Genomic DNA, 25,885 nt, shown 5'->3' on the forward strand with positions numbered 1-25,885 from the left:
ATCTGGGGGCAGAGGGACCAGCCAGTACAATGCTCCAAGGGTGGTACATGCTTATCCTTTATGAGGAATGTCCAGGAGGTTGGCTTTTCTCTCTCACATAAAAGCAGTCTGAGGGCTGGAAGCCGGGAGTTGGTAAGGCAACCCCACAGTGTCATCAAGGATCCTGGCTCCTTCTGCTTTGCCATCCTCAGCACATGGTGTTCATCCTCTCAGTCACCTCATGGTCCAAAATGGCTGCCAGAGCTCCAGCCAGCACATTCAAGTTACAGGCCTGAAGAAAGAGAAAACCAAGAAATGTGGATTGAGGAAATAAAAAAAGCAGAAGGGGTTCTCCTTGCAGCTGAGTTAGGTCCCTTCAAGCAGCCTTCCCAGGAGTCCCATACCATGCTTCTCTTAGTTTCATTACATTTCACTGGCAAGAACAAGACCACACCTGATTGTAAGTGAGGCTGGGAGTATAGTATTTTAGCTGAACACATTGCTTCTTCAGTTAAAATCAGAATTTGGTTGCTACAGAAGAAGGGGAGATGGATACTGGGGGTGAGGGATGGGGAGGTATACAACTAGTAGTCTCTGCCACACACAAGGTAGGAAACATCAGGCTCTGAGGCTGAACTGTGCTTTCCGGAACTGCCTATTACAGAGTTGCACCCTGGGGCCATGTTTTCTAATGCTTCGCTGATTTCATTGTTAATCTTGTGTAGCCCAGGTGTCAGCAGGGTCTCCTGAGCCCCTTGTTGTTGTTAGGTGCTGTCCCGTAGCGATCTCATGTACAACAGAACGAAACACTGCCTACTCCTGCGCCATGCTCACAGTCGTTATGCTTGAGCCCATTGTAGCAGCCACTGTGTCAGTCCATCTCATTGAGGGTCTTCCTCTTTTTCGCTGATTCTCTACCAAGCATGATGCCCTTCTCCAGCAACTGGCCCCTCCTGATAACATGTGCAAAGTACATGAGACAAATTCTCGCTATGCTTGTTTCTCAGGAGCATTCTGGCTGAACTTCTTCCAAGACAGACTTGTTGGCTCTTCTGGCAGCCCATGGTATAGTCAGTATTCTTCACCAACACCGTAATTCAAAGATGTCAGTTCTTCTTTGGTCTTCCTTATTCATTTTCCAGCTTTCGCATGCATATGAGGCGATTGAAAATACCGTGTATTGGGTCAGGCGCACCTTAGCCCTCAAAGTGACATCTTCGCTTTTTGACACTTTAAAGAGGTCTTTTGCAGCAGAGTTGCCCAGTGTAATCCTGGACCCCTACTCTCTAGATAAGATTGATTCACTTATTCTCTGAATTTGGAAGAACAAAACCTTCACCAGGGGGCTTGTGTTACCAGGGCGACCTTTGCTCCCCTTGACTCAGCTGAAATCCCGCTTCTCTATCTTATGTTTTAAGATTGTTCCTTTATCTCTGGCCTGGCTTCAACCTACATGATCACCCCAACTTCTTTTCCTTGAAGCCCTCAAATAAATCTGGCTAAAAGGCTGCTGCGTGTTTGAAATATACTGGGCCCTCTAAAGCATGGGTCCGAGGGCAGACTGCTCCCCTTCCCTAGGCCTGAGGACATTATTGCGTTTTACCTCCATCTCCAGACCCCATACTGACCCTGGTATTTTTTGTATAAATCAAGAGACTTGCTCATTTCACACAGCTAGTGAATGGCCAAGCTGGGATTGGATTCTAGAACTTTCAACCCCTGGGAGAACATTTTTCTCGGGTTGGTAAATTATGGTGTAGTTGTTTGGCTACGGCATGTGTGTCAGTATAGAGCTGTGCTCCACAGGGTTTCCAGTGACTGCTTTTTCAGAAGTAAATTGCCAGGCCTTTCTTCTATGGTGCCTCTGGGTAGACTGAAACCTCCAGTCTTTCAGTTAACAGCCAAGTGTGTTAACTGTTTGCACCACCCAGAGATTCTTGTCTGAGAAGTGAGCTTCTCAAGGGCAGGCCACGTCATACTCATCTGTTTGTCCAAAGCGCCTGTTACACAGTAATTGCACAATTCAATAATTCCCTGTTTTGCAGCTCTAAGCTCAACACCAAACTGTTTTTTTCAAATGGTATTACAGCTGTATTTGGTAAACTAAGAAGAAAACAGCCATGTGCATAAGGATGTTCACTGCAACACTGTTTATTTTTTTAATTGTAGTTTAGATGAAGGTTTACAGAACAAATTAGCTTCTCATTAAACAATACACATATCGTTTTGTGACATTGGTTGCCACCCCCACGACTTGTCAACACTCTCCCCTTCTCGACCGTGGGTTCCATGTTACCCTCTTTCCTGTCCCTTCCTGCCTTCTCATCCTTGCTCCTGGGCTGCTGTGCCCTTTTAGTCTCATTCTGTTTTATGGGCCTGTCTAATCTGTGGCTGACGGGGGAACCTCAGGAGCAGCACTGTTTATGTCGCCCAAGTTTCTGCCTCCTGGGTGTCACCAAGTCCTTTAGCCTTCTGGGGTTTTCTTTCCTTAATATATATTGACAGAAAGCCTTGAGCTCCTATCCTGCCTACAGAATGAGACCCAACATCTCCCCAGTTGATGGGATGACTAGTGTGAAATGGAGTCACCTTAGAAGGGACGGGGGCGAGGATATTGACTAGTTGCTCTTCTATGTACTCGGCCTAAAGGACGTCTCCTCCATTCTGGGTCCCTCATAGTTATGTGTGTTAGGCAAGTAGACATTTTTTTTTTTTCTTGGAAAAAGGATGTCATAGAACTTAGCAAGATCACCTGCCTCTCTTCTTGGTGTGAGGTAGGGAGAGAGTAAACTAAGCTGCCCAAGAAGCCCAGGAGATGTCAGGGGCTGATACTCCAGGGCCCTTTCCCAAATATTCCAAGTTAGAAAATTGGTTTTGGTTCACTATTGGGGCCACAAAAGCACTGTTGGTGCAACAATTAAGCACTCAGCTACCAACCAAAAGATTGGCAGTTCGAACCCACCTAGCAGCTCTGCAGGAGAAAGACCTGCTGATCTGCTCCTATAAAGATTACAGCCTAGAAACCCTGTGGGGCAGTTCTACTCTGTCACATGGGGCCGCTATGAGTCAGGATTCTCCCTTTGTCCCTCCGGATGTCTTCTCCATCCCTCTCTGCCCTGCTCTGTGCCCTGGGTGGCTGACTGCTATGGACAACAGCACCTCGTTCCCTGCCCTCTGGCTTCTGGTTGGGATTGGGCAATGGAGGCATAGGCAGAGAGCTGAATGCAGAAAGGGAAAGAAGCTGGGGTATTTCTTCTCCTCCCTCCTTCCCTGCAGGCCCATGGTTTTGGCAATGGCTGTGTCCTCCTGTGTCCCTCTACCTGTGGCCCACAGCTCTTGCTGGGTCCTGGTACCACCGTTCTCTTCCTGAGCAAGGGGTGGTAATCTCATTGTTCTTACTCCTGGGTTACTCACTGTTCCTTGTCTTAACCCTGCCTACAACTCTGAAAATAGACCCTAAGTTAAACCTTCCTCAATTAGTCCTTTGAGTGTGCCATCTGCTTCCTGCCTAATAAAAGGAATTGGTACCAGGAGTGGCATCAGGAAACAGACGCTGAAATAAGATTCTGGAATTGGGTTACTTGCATGTTTAATGAGCACAGTTGCAACCTCCTTTCTGGGGAAAGTGGGACACTAAAAATCTGTGGCAGCAGTAATATCACAATTACTCAATATAGCGCCAGTGGTGACAAAGAATGGAGTGCAGGTTGAGAGCCATGCATTAGGAGGATAAGCGTCATTGGCATTGTTGCTATGGGAACATTGGTGATTACAAAATTGTAGGGTTGGCTGACTGCTCATAATTGCCCTGGAGAGTTTACACAATGAGAAAGATAAACTCAAAACCTTGAATTCATAACCCAAGCCACAGGTGGAAAATCAGAAAGTACTTACACAGCACTAAAGGGATCCTTTCCTTCATTTAGCTGCAGGACACACATGGCTAAGGATCTGGCAGAAATGTCTGAAGGTAAGGGTTGCGGGGCTGCAGTGCCAGTTAAATGTGTAATCCTTCACGTCTCTCATGCCATGGTAAGGACAGTAGTTAAGAAGGACCCTGAGGATTGGGGTAGGGATATCTGGGCAGACACAGATGAAGCTGAAAACTTTGATCCCTGAACCTTCCTTGCCAGTGGAAACAGCCCCTCCATCCCTACCTGAGGGGAAACCAAAACCAAGCCAGCTGCTGTCAAGTCAGTTCCTACTTATGGTGACCCCATGAATGTCAGTATAGAACTGTGCTCCACAGAGTTTCCAATGACTGATTTTTCAGAAGTAGATTGCCAGATCTTTCTTCTGCAGTGCCTCTGGGTGGACTTAACTTCCAGCCTTTTGGTTAATAGCTGAGTACGTTAACTGCACTACCCAGGGATTCTTGTCTGAGAGAACCAGCCTCCTTTTTCATAAAACCTTTTTTAATGACTGCACCCAGGGTGGTTGTAGGACCCACCCTCCTCACCATAACTAGAGTTAGATCCCAGCATTGGTCAGAAGAAGTGCAAGGTCATCAGCATAAACATGGAGGAAGTTGAAGAATCCTGTCAATTCATATCCCTAGGATTCTGGTGAGCATGTATGGAACTCGATTCCAAGAAATTTTGACCAAGGAAGACAAAATATCTGATAGAATCAGGCTGAATTTATTGATGTGGGTATACTCACACAAGTTTCTGGATTTAATGTGTTACTTGAACACCTGGGAGTGGCATTCACAGTTTTCTAAGTTGATCGGTGTCTGAACTCAATAAGAGGGCTACAGTCAATGTGGTTGAGATGCTGGAATTTCCCTGGAACAGTGGAGAGGAAGGAGTCTGAAGGCTAAGGGAGATGGGAGTATCAGAGAGGGTCTGTTAGGTGCAACTTGATTGGGAACCTCAAACCATACATCCATGCAGGGCCCAGAGGACCACCCTCTCACCAAGATATTAAGAAATGCACTGGGGAGTCCCAGCATTCTTGAAAAACAGTCCTTTTATAGGATAGAGATAATGGTGGAGATGCTGCCATGGTATTTGTTTCCAAGTTTAGCAGCCATAGTGGAAGAGATGACAGCTGTACCTGGGCTCAGTAACATAGGCTTCCCCTCATTAAGGCTAATCTGGTTTCCATCACTTTTGGGTATGTAACCTGCCAATGGATGAGGCCAATACTAAATTCCTGATGTGCACCATTTTCCAGGAGTGGGTAGTGGGAGACAAGCTGACCACTTGGCGGCGGGCTGATTACATTGGACCCCTTCCATCATGGAGGAGGGAGGGAATAGACATTTATCCGGGTTATGGATTTGCCTTCTTTGCCTTCACCACCATTTGTGGTGCTTCATTTATCTCAGCACATATCACAAACATGACCTTCAACCATGCAGCAGTTGGTTCATGCCCATGGAATTCACTGGTTTACCACACGCCTCATAAGCCAGAAGCAGTTGGCATGGCCAAAATTTAGGCATGTAGAAGGCTCAGGTATGTATCTCAAACCAGAGGCCAGTTTATGTTGCCACGTTCCCCAGAGCCAGAAGAAACTAGTCTGGGAAACAAGGAATGGAGGTGAGAGTGATTCACTTCACTCTTACACCTAAAAACTCACTTATGGAATTTTTGTTTTCCATTCTTGTAATATTGGACTTGGTAGGTCTCTAGTGACCAAGAAGAAATGCTTCTGAAATTCTGCCAGAAATTCAAGCCAGATTCAGAAGAGGACGTAGAACCCGGGATATCACTGTCAGATGGATCCCGGCAGAAAGCAGAGAATACCAGAAAGATGTTTACCGGTGTTTTATTGACTATGCTAAAGCATTCGACTGTGTGGATCATAACAAATTATGGATAACATTCTATCGGCTCGACGGCACTGGGTATTGTGAAGAATGAGAATTTGAGAACACTTAATTGTGCTCATGAACCTGTACATAGATCAAGAGAGAATCATCCAAACAGAACAAGGGGATATTGCCTGGTTTAAAGTCAGGAAAGCTGTGTGTCAGGGTTGTATCCTTTCATTATACTTATTCAATTTGTGTGCTGAACAAATAATCTGAGAGGTTGGACTATATGAAGAAGAATGGGGCATCAGGATTGGAGGAAGACTCATTAACAACCTGCGATATGCAGATGACACAACATTGCCTGCTGAAAGTGAAGAGGACTTGAAGCACTTACTGATGAAGATCAAAGACCACAGCCTTCAATATGGATTACGCCTCAATATAAAGCAAAAATCCTCACAGCTGGAACAATAAGCAACATCATGATTAATGGAGAAAAGACTGAATTTGTCAAGGATTTCGTTTTACTTGGATTCACAATCAACACCCATGGAAGCAAGAGTCAAGAAATCAAAAGATGCAGTGCACTGGGCAAATCTGCAAAAGACCTCTTTAAAGTGTTGAAAAGCAAAGATACCACTGTGAAGACTAAGGTGCGCCTGACCCAAGCCATGGTGTTTTCAATCACTTCATATGCATGCAAAGGCTGGACAATGAATAAGGAAGACCGAAGAAGAATTGATGCCTTTGAATTGTGGTGTTGACGAAGAATATTGAATATTCCATGGACTGCCAAAAGAATGAACAAATCTGTTTTGGAAGAAGTACAACCAGAATGCTCCTTAGAAGCAAGGATGGCAAGACTACGTCTCACGTACTTTGGACATGTTATCAGGAGGGATCAGTTCCTGGGGAAGGGCATCATGCTTGGTAAAGTAGAGGGCCAGGGAAAAAGAGGAAGACCCTCAAAAAGATAGACACAGTGGTGGCAACCATGGGCTCAAGCATAACAAGGATTGTGAGGATGGTGCAGGGCCGGGCAGTATTTCTTTCTGTTGTACATAGGGTGGCTATGAGTCAGAACCGACTTGACAGCACCTAACAAGAACAACATCTTTGTAACCTTGGGCTTGGTGGTTCCCTAGTGACCAAGAAGAAATGCTTCCACCAGGGAACATAGTTATGGGTCTGTTAAACTGGAACCTGAGATGGTCCTTGGCCATTTCGGATTCCTCGTGTTGAACAAGTAGCTAGAGAAGGGTATTACTCTATAGTCAGGGTGATTTATCCCAATTACCAAAGGGAAATAGGTTTGCTGCTACACAATGGGTACAATAAGGACTGTCTCTGGAACCCAGAGATTTACTGGGGCACCTCTTGGCACTCTCTATATCCCACATTCTCATTATGTATGCCTGGGGGTGGGGGACATGGATTTAGATTTCTAACAATCTCCCCAGTGATGCTGATGCTGTCCATGGGACCATAGTTTGAGTAGCACTGCCCTAGGGCACCTGTTCTTCTCTTCTGGGAGTTCTAAAGTGCTTCCAGGTGAGGCCTTCAAGGTCCCTTCATGTTCTTGGGGATCTGTGGCAACTGTGGGAACCAAGAACTTGGATCTGCTGTGAATGAATATTTGGGTCATTCTACCAGATAAAATACTCAGAAAGCCGAGGGACTGCCAGAAGGTGGAGGGGATGTGGAATGGGTGATGGCAGAATGAGGCTATGGTTATCTACCTAGCCTCATGACCAGTTACAGAAGGGGGACTCTAGCAGATGTTTTTTATGTTAATTGTTTCATTTACTCACCCTTCCCTTTGCTATCATATATTCAATGCACTGGTAGAGGCTACATTACAAGTTACATTGTAGGTGGGAGTGGCACTAAATTGATATCACCCGCAGACAGTATGGTGGTTGATAGGACTTTGTGCTTTCTCTGTGTTGGAGATGTGATTTTTTCCCCCATCTAAGCAAATTCATGGATGGATGCTGAGTGGCAAAAGGGGTGTATTATGCAGGTTATTTTTCATCTGCCCTGGGTCACCCAGGTTCCCTTGTCCTTTAGCTTTTGTTGTATTTGGTCAAGGGGAGACTCAGACAGGAGACTGGAGGACAGGAAGTGAGAGGTCAAGGTATTTATTCCAACTCCTTTTCTACTGGACTGCAGTTTTGGCAGGAGTTTTGATTCTCTACCTATGGCCACAGCTCCTGTTGGGTGACTCCTCTCCCATTGTTACAGCTCTCCCTGGATTCTGATAACATACTTCTCCTCCTTGTCCCTTTAGGACTAGATGGTAGTGGCTTCACATTGTGGCTTGCCTCTGGGTGTTTTACCCTTAACCCTGCCCAACCTCTGTAAATGTCCTTTCATTAAACGTCCTTCAATTAACACTTTGGGTGAGCCATCTCTTTCCTGTTAGGACCTTGACTGACACAGGTCCTAAGAAGAAAATCTTAGAGGGAAGGGAAGTCTTAGCTGATGACCATCAAGGCCATAAAGGTTCATAGGGGCTGGTGTGACTGAGGCTGTCTGCCCCTCCAGACACAGCCAACTATCTTTGTGCTGTTTAGACAGAATGGCTAGGCCTGTAGAATGTGGACCCAGGGAGCTCTGCTTGAAGACGGCTCAGCAGACTGGGCCAGAAAGGGCATTAAGGATTGTCACCCATCATACAAGGAAGGATCAGTCTTCACCAGTGGGACCATGTGGCAGGAAATTACACGAGAGGATTAACCGGGCTTTGCAATTCTTTCCAACTGGTGTTTGGAAGCAGGACCAGCCCTCTTTGGATTGATTAAGCCTCTAGGATTCTGACACAATTTTACAGAATGGGCATGTGACCCTAATACTCCCCAGCGTGTTTTCTCCTTTTCAAAGTGGGCGACTTGGAGCTTGACATAACTAATGCCATGACGAACATGTAAGTTTTTATCATTCCTCCGCCTGCCTTCTCCTTTCTACATACCTTTGTTAATGACTTTGTTTTGATCTGATGTAAATAACTTTGCTCTTCATTTTGATCTGATGCTAATAACTTTGTTTTGTTCTGTCTGTTCACCTGTGACTTACAACCCCCCACAGGGAAATTAGAGCCCAGATGTCTGGCTTGTATCTCTTTAGCGTGATAAAGAGTCTCTTGTCACTATCTTGTAATGAATAACCTCCGGCCATGCCATCTGCGGGCTACGAAGACACTTCTAACCTTTGTAAAATTCTGTATAAGCTCTAATATAAAATTGCTTTTGGGGACTCTATAGAGACAATCTGCATTACTGTCAGATCCCCATCACTTCCTAAGTAAACTTTCTCACTCCTTCTGACTTGGAGTACATTTCATTGGCTCGACTGCTCCAGGGCACGAACCCTAATCGGGCAGCAGGCAGATACTGGTCTTTCAGTTTAATGAGAACCTGTGGACATCTGAGCAACTAATTGGTTAAAATGAAATAGATGTGATGGGAATTGATGCTCCAGGTTAGCAAAGCTAGTCTTATCATCAGCCTTTCTGAGCATTCTTGGGATCACATTTTTTCCCTGTCACTGTCACTTTGATTTCCTGCTTCTGCATATTTCTGCCATCTCACTTATCCCTGGGACTGCTGTCCCTTTCTAGATTGCATTCCCTCACACTGCCCACCACCAGATGTTTGCATTGCCCCAAGTAACAGACACAAAGTGGATTGTGTATCAGGCTTTACTGAGGGCTTGGGGTGCCATGAAGGGACTGTAGCAGAGCACATTACAGGCCATGACTTAAAAGCCGCCACCAGGCACCACTGTCTGAGGAGTTTCTCTCTGGCTGTGTTTTCCTTTAAATCCTGGCCTGTGGTCAGATTCACAGGCTCTCTTTCGGAACGCTTTTTCTTTCCCTTCTGCCAACTTCCAGTCCTAGAAAACTTCTGTTCACTTCTTTTGCCAGACAATTTAGCTCTCTCTCCATAACCCCAAATTTTGTCTTTGCTACCTACTCCATCCTTTAGCATTATAAAGCAAAGAGAAGCTTTGAAATTCATTTTTTTCCTTAATATCATCAAATTCTTAGGCAGGTCTCCCTCCCCGCTGTGTCTCCTGCAGGGGGCGGGTGCAGTTTAAATATTCATTCTTCCCCTGTCCTGAGCAAGCCCCCGAGATTCATCACATCTGTCTTTATCTTTCTTTTTTTCTCTTGGTACACGTTATTGTTCGGTGCCCTAGAGCTGATATTCATTTGTAGTAGCCCCATGTGACAGAGTAGAACTGCTCCATAGGGTTTCCTAGGCTGTAATCTTTACTAGAGCAGATCACCAGGTCTTTCTCCCACGGAGCTGCTGGGTGAGTTTGAGCTACCAGCATTTCGGTTAGCAGCCAAACACTTAATCTTTGCACTGCCAGGGTCCCTTTTGGTACATGTACAATAGGGGAAAATGAAAGCAATCCAAGTATTTAACTATAGGAGTCTGGATACCTATGTACATGTACTACATGGCAGTTTTATAGACATCAAAATGATAAGTATGAAGACAGTAGCAGCAACGTGGAAACATGCTTATGATGCAGTGTTAGAAGACAGAATATGATAGAAAATTATTTAACTGATGACATCAATAAAAAGTATACCTTATATGTGGACAAGGATTAAACCAAAAAAAACCAAACCCATTGCCGTCGAGTTGATTCCAGCTCAGTGACCCTGTAGGACAGAGTAGAACTGCTCCGTAGGATTTCTAAGGCTGTAATCTTCACAGAAGCAGACTGCCACTTCTTTCTCCCACGGAGCAGCTGGGTGGGTTTGAACAGCTGACCTTTTGGTTAGCAGCTGAGTGTTTAACCACTGTGCCACCAGGGCTCGTGGACAAGGGTTACAGGGAACATATGTACGCACAATGAAAATCACGGTTTTGTTGGAGAATTGGGTTGAATGTGGTTTTTTTTTTTTTAATTTTCCATCCTTCCTGAAATGTTACTACTCTTACCATCAAAAAGTCAAGAAATAGGGAAACATTAGCAAATCTAGGTGTGAAAAATAATTAATTGGAAATGAAAAAGATCTAAGAGCTAAAAAATAATAATAACTAGGCTCCCTGGGGCAGTGCTTCTCAAACTTTAATGCGCATACAAGTCACTTGGGGGTCTTGCTAATCTAGATTCCTGGGTCCAACCTCCAGAAATTCTGATTCTGTAGGTCTGCAACAGGGCCCATGATCCTGGCTTTCTGGCAAGCCCCCAGGGCTGCAGATGCTGTCCACGGTTTGAGTAGCATTGGCCTAGGACTCCTGTTCTTCTCTCCCGAGCATTCAAAGTGCTTCCCCTGAGACCTTCAAGACCTGTTCATGTCCTTGGGGGTCCGCTATGAGCTGATTGGGGGTTGGTTTGATTTACAAGCCTATGCTGATGGGCTTTTCACAGAAGTCCTTGGTATCTCTGAGGTAGGCTGCAGAGTGGAGGCTGCTGCCGGGCCTGAGGCAACACAGGTTTTTGTTCCAGATCCTTCCCTTACATGGAGGCTTGAATGTATCTTGGTCCACTGCCTCTGCCAGCTGTCCCTTTGTGCATCCCACATAGTGAGGGAACAGCTGGGTGTGTTCTGGAATGCTGCCTGAATAGCTGTGCCCTTGTCCACTTTCAGGGGTCACCTAATGGTGACAGTGCTTTGGCAACCCATTTCCCAGGTGGTGTGGTGGTGATGGGGAACCCATGGCTGGGGTGCAGGTGATGGGAAGGGAGCCCTAAACTTCTTCACAGCTGTGGGTCTCCTCTAATAAGAATGGCAGGCCACACTTTGGAGGGATGGAATAAATGCACTCAGAGAAAGAGGAGCTCAGGTGGTCTAGTTTGACTTTGGATTTTGTTTGTGGGAAATCTAATGACAATAACAACTACATAAATTAATAGACACATATTCCTTGAGGTCAGGTGCTGGGGGAGGTTGCTGTGAGTATTCTTCTGACCAGTGGTCCTGGCTGGGAGATTTAGCCTGTTGGAAGCTGCCCTGGGAATTTGAGGAGAGCCCAGGCTTTTGCGCCCTGCAGAGAAGGGGGAACCCAGAACTTCTGCTCTTCCCAGCTCAGACCCCTAGCTTCTCCTGGGGTGGTGGGTGTGAGAAAGAACACTAATGTTTGCTCATGTTAACGTCTTTCATATCATCCTCACAACAACCTGTGAGGTAGATATTCTTCCTCCCATTTTACAGATGAGGAAACTGGGGCTCAGTGAGGTGCTATGAGTTATTTGGGGTTATATAGCAAGGAAGTGGGAGTTGGAACTTGGTCGGGTTTGTGGGCTGTGGCCCAATATTCTAGCTGAGAGGCCATAGATGTAGGTGATGGGGGTAGGAAGTGGGTGGAAGGGTGGAGAGAGGAGGGAGGAGGGAGACCCTGAGAAGAGTCATCAACACTTATTCCTGGCCACCTACAGGGCATTTACTTTGAGAGCATTCTCCCCTCCTGTCCTTTGATTCACATGAGGTTTACACAAAACAAAAAGGGCAAGGCTTTTCCTCCCCATTTTACAATGAGGCACTGAGGCACCAAGAGGTGAAGTGACTTGCCCAAAATCACACAGTCTTTGAGTGGCCAGAGCAGGACTAGAACCCCTGTCTCTGTGCCCAATAGTCATCTCGTGGACTGTGCACCCTCAAAAGGTTACTGGGTGAAATAATTTTGTGTGAGGATAAGTTAGTGAAAAAAAATCCAATGTACAACCAATGGATCTATGTGATTACTAAATTCTGACCCGTCCACTGATGGAACGCTCTGCAGCCACTAAAGGCCACGGCCAGGAAGAGGGTTTGATGGAGCGGGATATAGCCGTGCTGTGATGTGAAGGGACATGACGTCATGCATACAGTATGAACTTGACTATTTAAAAAATACATATAAAAAAGACTGGAAGAAAGTATATCAAAATGGCGGCTTTGGGGAGATGTGGTTATGTGTTCCTCCCCCTTCTATTCTTCTGTATTTTCCCAAATTTCTAAAATGCATATTTCAGTGATAACAGAAAAAATACATCCCTCTGTATTTTAGTTAAAACAAAATGAAACAACAAACAAAAAACCTGCTTGGGAACAGCTCCTGTGCTTTTTGTGAATTTTCAGGTGAGGTGTCTTCCACTTCCTTTCTCCTGTCACTGCCACCTCCACTGGGAAGGGACTTAGGTTCAGGTGGGGCGTCTGTGCTGGGAGCCTGAGGGCTAATGCCTGTGCTACTTCACTTAAGGGCAGAGACTCTCCAAACAAGACAGCTATTATGTGATGGTGGGTTTCTGTCCTGGTTCCAAATCCAAAAGGTGCAGGGGAACCAGGGAAGGTGACTGCCCCACAGTCACACAGCTATTCCCCCAGACTGGAGCCCAGGCCTCCTGACCCTGGTCCAGGGCTCTTATCCCCAGACTGCCCCATGGTTGCAACACCCACAGCATCGTGACCACTGCACTCTTGTGATCCTGTGCGAGCAGACAAGGCTAAGGCAGACCTCCTCCATCCCCATGTGACCAATTCCATTCCTCCCCTCTATGGGCTGGCAGGCCCGTGGCCAGGGGCATATCCTGGGAACCCTTGTCCAGAGAAAGCCAAGAGTCTCGGTCCCCACCCATTGCCCCCTCGCCTCAGTCGTCCAGGTGCTGCTCCTCCCAGGTGGATGTGGGGATGGCGCTGTAAGGGTCCATGATGACCTTGGCACAGCGAATGATCATCACAATGAGGAAGAGGCAGAGGAAGACGAAGCAGGCCAGGGTCAGTCCTTTGTCCACATCGACGTAGACAGGCTCGGGGGTGGGCTGCTCCATCTCGCGGCAGCAACTGCAAGCTCCTCCTCTGGTTTGGGGTTGACTGGAACCATTTTCCACCCCTGCAGAAAGAGCCATCGTAGTGGGGACAGGAGGGTCATGCCCACTTGCCTGTGTCCTTTAACCCTGCCCAACCTCTGTAAATATCCTTTCATTAAACTCCCTTCAATTAACCCTTTGGGTGTGCCATCTCTTTCATGCTGGGAACTTGCTGATACAGGTCCCAAGGAGAAACACCGTGGGATGGAGGGAGAGTCTTAGCTGATGACCATCAAGGCCATAAAGGTTCATAGGGGCTGGTGTGACTGAGGCTGTCTGCCCCTCTCGACGCAGCCAACTATCTTTGTGCTGTGTTTGGACACAGTGGCTAGGGCCTGTAGAATGTGGACCCAGAGAGCTTGGAGGCCGCTCAGCAGACTGGGAACATTGGTCAGAGAAAGCCCTATTATTTGTACCCCCTCCCCTATTCCTCCCAGGGAGAGCTTGCTGTTCTGGTCACCCCCCATGAGGGTAAAGAGGGGACAGGAAGACGTGTATCCCTTTCAGAGCCCCAGTTGGTCACAGCCCTAAGCCAGTGCCTCCCTAGGTATGGCAAGGAAGGTGACAGATGAGCTGTGTGGGCCGGGGGGAGGGGGCCTGGGTGGGGCTGAGGGCTTCGGGATAGAGGCCCTGCAGTTACCTCCACTCCCTGCAACGCTTTAGGAAGAAAGTTGTGATGATGCTCTTCAGCCAAGCCATTAACTCAAGGTGATAGGAAAACATTAGAAATATATTAGTTCATTAGTACATATTTTTAAAGTAGTGAGACCTGGATTTCAACGAAACCAAATGTTGAATACCAATCTGTCAGTGGATTAAAGAGGGGCTGCTCTCATGGAAGGGGTGGGAGACAGGAGGGGTCTACCAGCCTCGTGGGGACTTCTGAGGGACTTCTGTTGTGCCCCAGTGACATGCTTTGAAAGCTGCAGGTGTTGTGGCAGCCAGACAGACCTCCTGAATCCCAGCTCTGCCACCACCAGGCAGTGGCAAAAACACTCCAAAACCAAACCCACTGCCACAGAGTAGATTCTGACTCATGGTGACCTTGTATGTTATAGAGTAGAACTGCTCCATAGGGTTTTCTTGGCTGTAATCTTTACAGAAGCAGATTGCCAGGCCTTTCTTCCTCATTCCTGTTAGTTGAGAAGCACAAAGCTTCAGCCACCCAGATACCTTGTCTGGCGTTGCAGCCCTGGGAAACTCATGATTATTGTTATGACTCCATCAGTCATATGTGTGCCAACATACCACTCACTCATCTTGGGGTGATTTACTGAATTCTCTGAGTCCTGAGTTCCTCACCTGCTGAGGGCGGTAACAATATCCGCTTACAGGATGGGGGGATTCAGTGTGCATGAGAATGCTACCACAGTCCCGATACCAGTGGGTGGTTGGTGAATACTCAGATGAAGCAGGGGCTCCCTGGGAGCAAGTCCAGTGCCAGGGAAAGCCTCAGGACAAGACGGTGCCTGCGGCTCTCTCTCCCTGTACCGAACAATGATAATCATCGCCAGGCCCCGGTGCTACACGAAGTGCTTTCACATCTAGTTTGTTATTTGATCCTTACAATAGCCCTGGAAGCAAGCTAGCCAGGTATCACTATGCCCATTTTATAAATTTAGAAACTGAGGCATGGAGAGGGGAAAGGACTTAGCCAAGGTCCCACACCCTACACCCTCTGCATGCCTCTGCCTTCTCTGATGCAAGGGCAAGGTGGGGATCCATCCCCCACCCACTCTGGGGCTTCAGGAAGATGCCTGCTCAAGCTTTGGGCCGGCTGGCCATGCCGTATCTCTAACCACAGCAACCGTGCTTTCCCCCCACTCGGACCCTCTGACTTGTCTTTTTCCTTACCCCTCCCAGTGGACACTGACCTGCTGGTCGGAGTGGTCACCACTTCATAAGAGCCACTGGGTGGGCTCACAGCCAGGGTCGGGCTGCTCCAGGAGGCAGAGGACGGCCAGGCATCACAGCTGGGAAGCCAGCAGGAACAGCGCCTTTTTGCTCAGAGAGCAGGCACCTGCACTGGTGGTGGTGGAGGCTGAAAGAGAACAGGAGAGAAGAGGGCTTACTTTCCAAGGACATGGCCTGTGCTGGCAGAAAGACCTGGCCCGGGCAGCTCTCCCTGAGTGGGGGGCTGGGAGCCGCCCCATTCGCTTTCCTTGTCTTTCCTTCTTTTTCTTTTCAGTTTAACGTTTTGCATAAATGATTTAGCTAGGTGCCATCGAGTCAATTCTGACTCATAGCAACCCTAAATGACAGAGTAGAGCTGTAATCCCAAAGCGTTTCCTAGGCTGTAATCTTTATCGGCAGGAACCTCAGTGGCTCAGTGGTTAAGTGCTTGGCTGCTAACTGCAAGGTTGGTGGTTCAAACCCACCAGCTGCTCCTCAGGAGAAAGATGTGGCAGTCTGCTTTTATAAAGATTTACAGCCTTGGAAACCTTATGGGGCAGTTCTACTCTGTCCTATAGGGTCACTGTGAGTTGGAATCAACTCAGTGGCAACGGGCTTGGAGCAGATTGCCAGGTCTTTTCTTTGCATAAATAATACATGTACACATTTCAAAATGTAAAAGAGACAAGAAGATATACAGTGAGAAGCTGTCCCCTAACCACCCCTGTCCACAGAGAACCAGTTCCTTCCCGAGAGGTCCCATCCACCCTCCTAGTCTAGAGGTGTTCCATGCATATAGAAGGACAGATGGGTGGTTATGTATTTTTTTTGTTTATTTCGCAAATTACATAAACTGTCCACACCCTAATTTTTCACTTAATAGGTCTTGGGGATTATTGTGTATCAATAATAGAAAGCTGTCTCTTTTTAATAGAGAGAGGTAAGGTGTCAAGGGAGTTTTTCATCATTTTATGTAGGCTGTTGAATTGCTTATAAGCAGAATATAATTACATACTACTTCTATATTTGATAATAAATTACAATGAAAAAGGATGATTACAAATGATTAAACGAGGTGATATATGTAAGTGCTCAGCACAGGGCCTGGCACATGGCAAGTGCTCAGTAGATAAACAAACTAACAAACAAAACAGTCTCGTGACTGGATCTTTTGAGATACTATTCACTGATTTGATTTGACCATGGCTTTTGATATGGTTCCCATCGATGTCTGATTTCTGTCAAGATCGAACATAAATACCAAGTTTGAAGATGTTACAGCTCTATGTAAACCAATAAAAACCAGAGGCAAAAAATGACCACCACACACGAGATGGTGGTACTGCTTGGTAGGAAACGGCTCTCAATAGGAAAGGGTAGTAGTTACAAATACAAGAATTTATTTCCTAACAAAGCAAAGATGGAGCAAATACGATTTGATAAATGTTGCCAATTCGGCATGATGGAAATGTAGGTGCTTGCTATATTATTGTTTGTACTTTTCTAGATCTTAAATTTCTAAAACAAGTAAAGCAGGAGCCTAGCAGTACATGGCACACTGATCTTCAACCCCTGACACACACCCACCCCTCCACCTCCCTGGCCTCAGCTGGGGTGGCCCTAGGCATCCATGGGAACCTCTAGGGTTCCTTGGACCACACTTGCAAAACACCGATCCAGGCCCTCTTCCTTTATCTCATAGATGAAGAGGCTGGAGTGTAGGGAAAAGGAGGGGTTTGCTCAGGGTCTCAGAGCAGTGAAATTGGAACAAACCCAGGTTTCTGACCTCAGGCCTGTGCCTTGTGTTCCGTGCCTTCTGTTCCACACGGTCATTCGTGGCTCTCACAGAAGGAGGGGCGTGCTGGAGTTTCACAATTCTGCATCCCAGTCTAGCCTCTCCAAACAGTGGACACCCCCACAGACTGCAGGTAGTCAGATTGCCTGGCGACCCTCCCCTGTCTGGTCTGGGGCCAGGATCAGACCCTGTAATCCAGCAACATTGTCAGTGTCTCCTAGATCCTTCTGGCTGGGGTGAATGCCAAGAATGTGGACTCAAAGAACAGGCCTGCCTTTCCCCGCCAGATGGAGTGTGCTTATTAACCTTAATTACCAGCGGGCACACGCCTCCGTCCAGCTCTGTTCCAAAGTGAGGACACAACACCCAGGAGGGAACTTAACACTGAACTCGGCTGCTGTTCCCAGCGGCCAGCTCTGTGGTCCCCAGCATAACTGCATTGTCCTTCAGCACCAAGCCTGCACTAGCCAAATGCTCCATCTGCCAGCTCTTTGGGGCGGCTGCAAGTGAATTGCTTCACTGTTCAGAACTGAGATCTGGGTGGATGAGGGACCCTCAAGGAACCTGGCAGCTGGGCTGACCCCACATACTTGTCCAAGTGAGCAATTTTAGGGCTGGGTGCAGCAGATCCAAATGGGGACGAGTCCTGCTAGAGTCAGCAGGGAAGGCAGAGCACAAAAAGAATAATCTGAACGCAAAATCCTGAAACAAGGATCTAAGTGAGGGTTTTAGGAGACAACTAACAACAAGTCACAATTCAAAGGGCATGGTACGGGGATTCTGATTTGTCAAACTTCTCCTATCACTGGAGGCAGCTGAGGAGAAAGGGAAGGCATGCTGGCCTGGAGTAAGGGACCTGGTTCTGAATCCTGCCCATGCCACTGATAAACTGACCTTGGACAGGCCAGTTCAATAACCAGCCAATATTGGCATCCAGAGCTGATCAAATGCCAGGCATGGAGCTTGAAACTTGGGGTGCCATGGTGAATAAAACACAGTTGGGAATTCATATTCTCAAGGGGGAGATGGGTAAGGAGGGGAAAACTACAGGACTTCTAGGACAAGAGCAAGGAACCCTGGTGATGCAGTGGTTAAGCACCTGGCTGCTGGCCAAAAGATTGGTGGTTTGAACCCACCCAGTGACTCCAGGGGAGAGAAGACTGGGAGATCTGCTCCTGTAAAGATTACAGCCTAGCAAACCCTATGGGGCAGTCCTACTCTGTCACGTGAGGTCGCTATGAGTCAGAATCGACTTAATGGCACACAATAACAACAGGACAAGACCATGGCCCAGGCACCACGGCCATTCAGAGGATGTACTACCCACCCAGGGCTGGGGAAGGAAGGTCAGTGGGCTCATAGATTGGGATGATTTCACCCCATTCTGTTTCCTTTACAACTCCTTCTTGGGTGAGCCTAAGTTGGACTTACCTGAAGCTTTGGTACCATTTACTAAAACACCAATGGGGGCAATTTTGCATTTCAAAATATGACACTTACTTTTTAAAAAAACTCAAACTTAACTGAAACTCAATAGAAAAGTTATAGAAGACTAGAAACTTTTTTTTTTTTTTTTGCTTGAAGCAAATTAAAAAAAAATGTCCTTGGTATTTCAGCTGATTTTCTGGAATTTTACCACTGATGGTCTGGGAAGATAAACCCAAGGCTGCACGTCAGAGATTTCCCTTTCACCGGCCTCTGAATTTCCCCAGATACATTCGTTGGCTGCCTCCCTCGTCTTGTTTCTCTGTTCTCTGAAAGTAATGTGCTCATGAGACATAGCAACATATTAAGCACTTGTCTTAGTCATCTAGTGCTGCTGTAACAGAAATACCACAAGTGGATGGCTTTAACAAAGAGGAATTTATTCTCTCACAACCTAGGAGGCTAAAGTGCAAATTCAGGGTGCCAGCTCCAGGAGAAGGCTTTCTCCCTCTGTTGGCTCTGGGGGAAGGTCCCCGTCATCAATCTTCCCCTGATTTAGAAGCGTCCCCTGATTCAGGGACTCGGGTCCGAAGGACGCACTCCCCCTCCTGGTTCTTCATTCTTGGTGGCAGGAGATCTCCAAAAGGGGCTGTAGCCTGCCGCTGTCCACTTCCGAGTGGTGTCTGCATATCGTGCAGAGCCATCTGTAAGCCAGGCAGGAGTTTTCTCTTCCTCAGTCAACTGATCATAAGGAAGTCCCCATGAGGCCATAGGTGTAGACTGGGAGATGGAAGGTAATGTGGCAGAAGTGGAGACCACGGGCATTTGGGCCACTTCCTCATGGAACTTACTTGTGTCTTCAGGTCCTGCTTGGGCCCAATCTGATATATACCACTTGCATTTAATAATGGAGTGCTGCTGTGCACGTCCAACTTTATGGCTCTGTGGGTCAGACAACACCAGCTCATGATGGACAGCTCAGGCTGCATGGTGACTTGGTGGCCCATGGTTAAGCATTCAGTCTCTACAAAAGTCCAGTAATAAGCCAAAAACTTTTCTCAAAAGGAGAGTAGGTGTCTGCAGGGGATGGTGGGGCTTTTCTCTCTGGATCCTGCAGCTGGCTTCTGTTTGTCTGACCTCCAGTTCTTGGGACTTGAGCTAGCAGCTTACCTGCTGTCTTGCCTGCTCATCTTGGGATGCATTGGTCTTCACAGCCTGTGAGCAAGAGCCCTGCTGTCTGACCTGCTGATCTTGGGTTCACCAGCCCTGTGACTACATAAATCAGGAGAAGCCTCCAGCCTGACCCACGGATTTGGGATGTTCCAGTCTCTACAACCTCATGAGCCATTTCTTTTATATAAATTTCTCTGTATAGATGTTTATACATTTTACTGGTTTTGCTTCTCCAGAGAACCCAGCCTAAGGCAACATTACTACTGAGTTAAGTATTAATGCTATTAAGTATTACATGGTAGCACAGAGGTTAAATCCTTGGGTGCTAACCGAAAGGTTGGCGATTTGAACCCACGCATTGGCTCTGTAGGAGAAAGAACTGACGACCTGCTCCTGTAAAGACTGCAGCCTAGAAAACCCTATAGGGCAGCTCTACTCTGTCACATGGGGTCACTATAAGTCAGAATTGACTGCACCTAACAGCAACAACAAAGTATTTCTCCTCAAAGAAGAGTAAAACTCTGTCCAGCTCCAAATCTACTTGATTCAAACCAAATGAGCCAGAAACTGTTCCCAGTTCCGTGGTTTTCATTTTCTCTTCCAGCCAGAGAACTTGGCATGTTCAGGAGGGAGGGATTTGCCTTTTCTTCTCTACCTTGACTTGATTTCTGCTGTGTCGCCTCACTGTGTCACTTGGGCCTGAATTTAATGAAAATATAAAATAATAAACCTGTTCAGTCTGCAGCTTTGTTATCTGTTTGGAAGATCTGTCAAAGATGCTAACTCAAGGCCACCCCTTCCCTGAAGGATTCCGAATCAGCAGCCTCACTTCTTGCGTTGATGTATTTCTTTGTTTATGTGCTTGTGTGCCAGCTCCTTGAGGGTGGGGTTGCAGTCTGATCGAGGGACACTCCCACTTTGGACCAGGCTAGGCTAACCCCGTGTGGGTTCACAGAAGATGTCAAAGAAGCCAAGAACCAGTCCTGCCCTGTGGACTCCAACAAGAGGAAGATGAGGCCGACTGAAAACGCACGCCACTTACAACAGTGGGTGGCTGCCACATTGTGAATTCACTCGGGGTAACAAGGATCAGAGCTGACCACGTGGAAGAATCAAGCTGGTTCTATAAATAGAAGTGGAGCCATTAGGAAAGATGACCTATCAAAATCACTTCCCCAGCGACAAGTGGGTTAAGTGGATGGCGTCCGTTCAGGGCAGAGGAGACATCCATTGTCGTAACCCCCCATCAATCACATTATCTTGTGGGACTGCACTTGCTGGCCTCAGTCCTCTATCAGGACAATTAACAGAAAGATGATGAGTATATTAACAGATGATTAAAACTATGACAACGACAGGGCTGGAAAGATACGTAGAGGAGATGGCAGTAATGGAATCCTGTGGTTAGCACTTGTCATCTTTTAATATTTAAACATTTATAACCTTAAGAATCGGAATCGACTCGACGGCACTGGGGTGTTTTAACCTTTTAAGAAAGCTTGCAGGGGAAGGAGGTAATATGAAATGGCACCATTTTAGATGAAAGTCACAAAAGAGATTATTTCTGCTAAGAGAAGGCATCATGATTGTATCATACTTCTATAAACCACCCTGCCGTTTCTGCTCTATCATTTTATAATATGTTGCTGCTGCTGTGGATCTCACCCAGATATTCCTAGGTTCCTTTTACTACTTGGTGTGCCTACCCTCCAGCCTCTGCATGCTTTGCTTCTGGTAGCTCACACCTGCAACCTTCTTTAGAAGACTGCCCTTGCCCTGCTGGAATTGCTTCACTCACATGTGCAGAGAACTGCGCATGCCAGGGAGTTTATGTCACCTTGGGGTGACCTATAGCTGATGACTAACTGCTGCAGGATATGAAAGTCCAGTTTACTGGTTTTGAGGAGAGGCAAGCCCTGTTGTGTAATTTATGCTCCAGAGCACCCTGGAATCACGTTGAGGCTGGTCCTCCACTTGAAACTGTACCCTTGGTGGGTTTCTTTCCCTTCTCTGCTATGCTTTCTCTACTCCTTTCCCAGTTTCTCCTGGGAGCACTTCCTAAAAAAAGCCTTGCACATGAATCACTGTATTCGCATCTGCTTCAGGGAACCTGACGCAAGACAGGTGAAAATTAATGCCCTGTATATATTCCATAAAGTCAGACCAAGCAGTGTAGTATGTTCTAGACATCTGAAGTTAAATCAGATCTGGCTTTTGCCCTCAAAAATCCTCAGCCTATGCAAACTGCAAAAGACGCTAAAATTAGGACATTTACTGTCAGGAAAATGTGCTGTGTAGGCAAGTCCAAGGGTGTGAGTGGACAATCTTTTGTTAGTGCTGAAGAGATCAGTGTGTGACACATGGATCCCCTCAGCCACCTTGCAGTAGACAGGAATAAAGATGAGGTTATCCAGGAAAGATCTATGGAGGGGCCTCTTGTCTAATGGAGTGAATCCCCATGGTATACATGGGAAACTCACAGGTTTTTGATAACACTATATCAGTGGAAACACTGCCAGCTTGGACTGAAAGAGACAGAGACAGGATGAAATGAAAGAAGGTGGTTAGACTCCCAAAACTATCAGGGCTTCAAACTGGTTCATTTCGGTTCGACCCCTCACTGAGAATTTGCATTATATATGAGTTTGCAGTATATGTGGGCTGGACATGCAAATTCTCAGAAGGGTGTCAAACCAAAATGAACCAGTTTGAAGCCCTGAAAATTATACAGCCAGGAAACAGGCTGATAAAACTACTAAACTGTGAACATGTGCTGCCCTTTAACTAAAACTAAAAGGAAGGATAATTCTGAGGGCAGAGCCTTGGTGGAGTCATGGGCACAGAGGATAGAGCCTGGAGCTGCAGAGGGTTATTTTCAGGCCTTGAAAACTAGTGGAGTGTGTCTGGTTGGATTTCAGCACTGTTTGGAACTGCGACTCCTTTCTATCTTCTATTTTTCTTTTGGAATGAGAAATGCCTGTAACTGTTAAGCATTGTCTGTCCCACCATTGTATTTTGGGAGCAGATAACTAGCTTTCCAGTTTCACAAGTTCACAAATGGACAGGAATTATGTCCCAGGATGGATCAGACCATAGTCTCACCCATGCCTAATTTAGATGATGGGATTTGGGACTCTGAGTTGATGCTGTAATGGGTTGAGACTTTTTGGGATGTTGGGATGGGATGAATGTATTCTGCCTGTGGGATGAATGTGAATCTTTGGGGGCCTGAGAGTGGACTGTGGAAGAGTGAATAATGTCCTCCTAAAATGTCCAGATTCTAATCCCTCGAAACTGTGAATGTCGCCTTATATGGCAAAAGGGCTTTGATGTGTGATTAAGTTAAGTGTCTTGAGATGCGGAGATTATCCTGGATATCTATGTGGACCCTAAATATAATCATAAGTGTCCTTATAAGAGGGAGGTAGAGGGAGATTGGACTACTGTAGAGGACGAGGCTATATGATCACAGAAGCAGAGACTGGAATGATGTGGCCAGGAGCCAAGAAAAGCCTGCAGCCTCTAGAAGTGGAAGAGGCAGAAACAGATTCTTCCCTGCAGCCTCCAGAAGGAACCAGCCCTGCTGACATCTTGATTTTAGCCTTCTAAGACTCATTTTTGATCTGGTCCCCTGACTTGTAAGAGAATAAATTTGTGTTGTTTTAAGCCACTAAATTTGTGGCGATTTGTTACAGCGGCAACAGGAAACTACCACAGCGAGTCACTGTAGACTTAAGATAACACACCTCTGTACGGAATCCTTTTAATTTTTACATCCAATCTGTAAGAGACACAGGTTATTTTTGCTCTATTCCCCCAAGTGTGAAGAAACATACAAATCAATCAAGGGCACACAAGAACTTGATGTCTGGCTACTCGATGAGCAATGTCTTGCTGGCAGGCTGTCAGAAAAGCAGGATGAGAAGGCAGGAAGGGACAGAAACTGAACGAGTGGACACAGGGAACCCAGGGTGAAATGGGGGAGTATGCTGTCACATTGTGGGAATTGCCACCAATGTCACAAAACAATATGTGTATAAAGTTTTGAATGAGAAATTAACTTGAGCTATAAACTTCCACTTAGTAAAATAAAATTAAAAAAATAAACAGAACCCAAAACTGAAATGTGGGTGGAACAAGTGTGCAACAGTTCTGTGCACTGACGTGGTAAGACAAAGCCGGGGGAAAGAGAGGTGAAAGAAATTGCGTAAAGAGAAGGAGAGCATCATGAGTGGCCTTGCTGAGGTTGTAGCACCAAGAACTGAGGCTTGGACCCTGGTACAGTGGGAACTGTGGCGCCTCCTCCTCCTGGGCTGCTGGTCTACCAGGCTGCAGCAATAGGACATTAGTAGAGGTGATGGGAAGACAATGAGAGGAGATCTGGAGTAAGGCTGCTGCTCGTCCTTATGCCAAAAGACTCATTAGTTGAGGAAGCCTTAGTGAACTTCTTATACTCTCAAATATAAAGCATCTGAAAAAAGTCTTCCCTTCTGGAAGGCAATACCCCGAACAGTGTTGGGAATGGGCATTAGCTTTCCACTGGCTAGGAAGAATAGCAAAAACAGAAAGAAAAATAACACTACACAGTAACTACATAGTGTTACGTAAGATGGAAAAATCTCCCACACTGCAGACACATGGATGTGGGCTCAAATGCTGGGTGAACTATTTACTAGAGAAAGATCTAGAAAAAGTTGCCCCATTAAGACTCAATCTCTCCATCTGTAAAATAGGGCTAATTATCTCACGGGATTGTCAAGTGGATCAAATGAAAGCCTTGTGCTTTTCTGGCCTCCACACATTGAAAGCTCCTGGTCACTTCCGGCTTTAAATGGTTCCTGGTCTCTGCCCAGAGCCTACTCTTTCTAGGAATTTTACCATCTGTGATGACTCCAAATTTGGACCTGTCACTTGCTTGGATTCTGTTTGCTTTTGGACTCCCTTCTGCATATTGGCAATACATGTGCTTGAGCCAACTGCTTGGTCATGGATTCAGTGGATATATGGGGACCTGGACTCTCTTCTTAGCTCAGCCACTCAACTTGTGTTGCACTGAGGGGAAGAGCTGCCCCTTATTCTGGGTTCCAGCTTGGCCTTCAGGTTCCATTGCTCTTTCCCACTGGTAAGAACATCCTTCTGGATATGCTTTAGAGAGGAGCCAAGATGGCGGAATAGACAGATGCTTCCAGCGAGCCCTCTTTACAACAAAGACCCAAAAAACCAAGTGAAATGAGTATATCTGTGACGAGCTGGGAGCCCTGAGCATCAAAGGCAAACTAAGACAATGAACTGAGGGGCAGGGGGAGGAAGAGACTGTTCAGAAGTGGAGAGGAGTTACTGGACCTGAATCGAGGGGAGCCCTCAGGCACCATTCCTGGAGCGGTGGCGGCGGCGGCGGGGGGGCTGGTACTAGCATTCGGCTGCAGTTTCCTCAGGGAGAAGCAGTCAGCCACACAGCCCACTCACACCTCCGGGACCTGAGAAGGACGGTGCTCTCGGCAAAAGCTAAGTATCTGCGTATATTTTACCACGACCGCCTCCCCCCACCCCCAAGCTGGCTTCAGCGGCTGAATCCCTGGGCCTGAGATAGACCCTGGTGAGCACGTAGAGCCATCCTCTCGGCCTTGGGGAAGGAAAAAATTTGCAATTGGGAAAAGATAAGTTGCTAGCTCCATTGACCGGGGGAGCTCAGTGCAGAAGTAGCTCCTGTCCAGGCATAAACCATCCATGGACCTTCAGCACCTTTCCCTTCTACATGGACCTGTGTGGGCCTATTTCGGGAGAATAGGCCCTTGTTGGCAAACTCCAAATATTTCAGCTGTGCAGTGGAGAGGTGGGTGTTTGACGTTTGACATTGCTTTGTCTATTAAACAAGGTCCTCACCTACCCACATCAGGGACCTAAGGACTGGTAGTTCCACTCAGGTCACCCAGCCACCTGCAAAAGGGGTCCAAAGATAACTGGTACCTCCTAGTCCTTACAACCAAAAACTTTGGGTGCCCATGGTCCATCTGCAGAACCCACCCACCAGCAAGCTCCAGGGCACA

The 25,885-nt window shown here is 46.8% G+C and overlaps 1 protein-coding gene across 4 annotated transcripts in view; it reads right to left on the reverse strand.

Moving 5' to 3' along the window:
- Positions 1-2,119: 2,119 nt before the first annotated feature.
- CTXND1 (cortexin domain containing 1) overlaps positions 2,120-25,885 on the reverse strand; it is a 72,528-nt gene continuing 48,762 nt past the window's right edge. For all 4 annotated transcript variants that reach the window (XM_049852540.1, XM_049852542.1, XM_049852539.1 and 1 more), the window contains exons 2-3: positions 15,427-15,593; positions 2,120-13,575 (exon numbers count right to left, since the gene is read on the reverse strand). In XM_049852540.1, the coding sequence (XP_049708497.1) occupies positions 13,334-13,513 (180 nt within the window). In that variant the 5' untranslated portion in view covers positions 13,514-13,575; positions 15,427-15,593 and the 3' untranslated portion in view covers positions 2,120-13,333. The remainder of the gene's footprint in view (positions 13,576-15,426; positions 15,594-25,885) is intronic.

Source organism: Elephas maximus, chromosome 13 (genome assembly GCF_024166365.1).
Source record: "Elephas maximus indicus isolate mEleMax1 chromosome 13, mEleMax1 primary haplotype, whole genome shotgun sequence".
NCBI lineage: Eukaryota > Metazoa > Chordata > Mammalia > Proboscidea > Elephantidae > Elephas > Elephas maximus.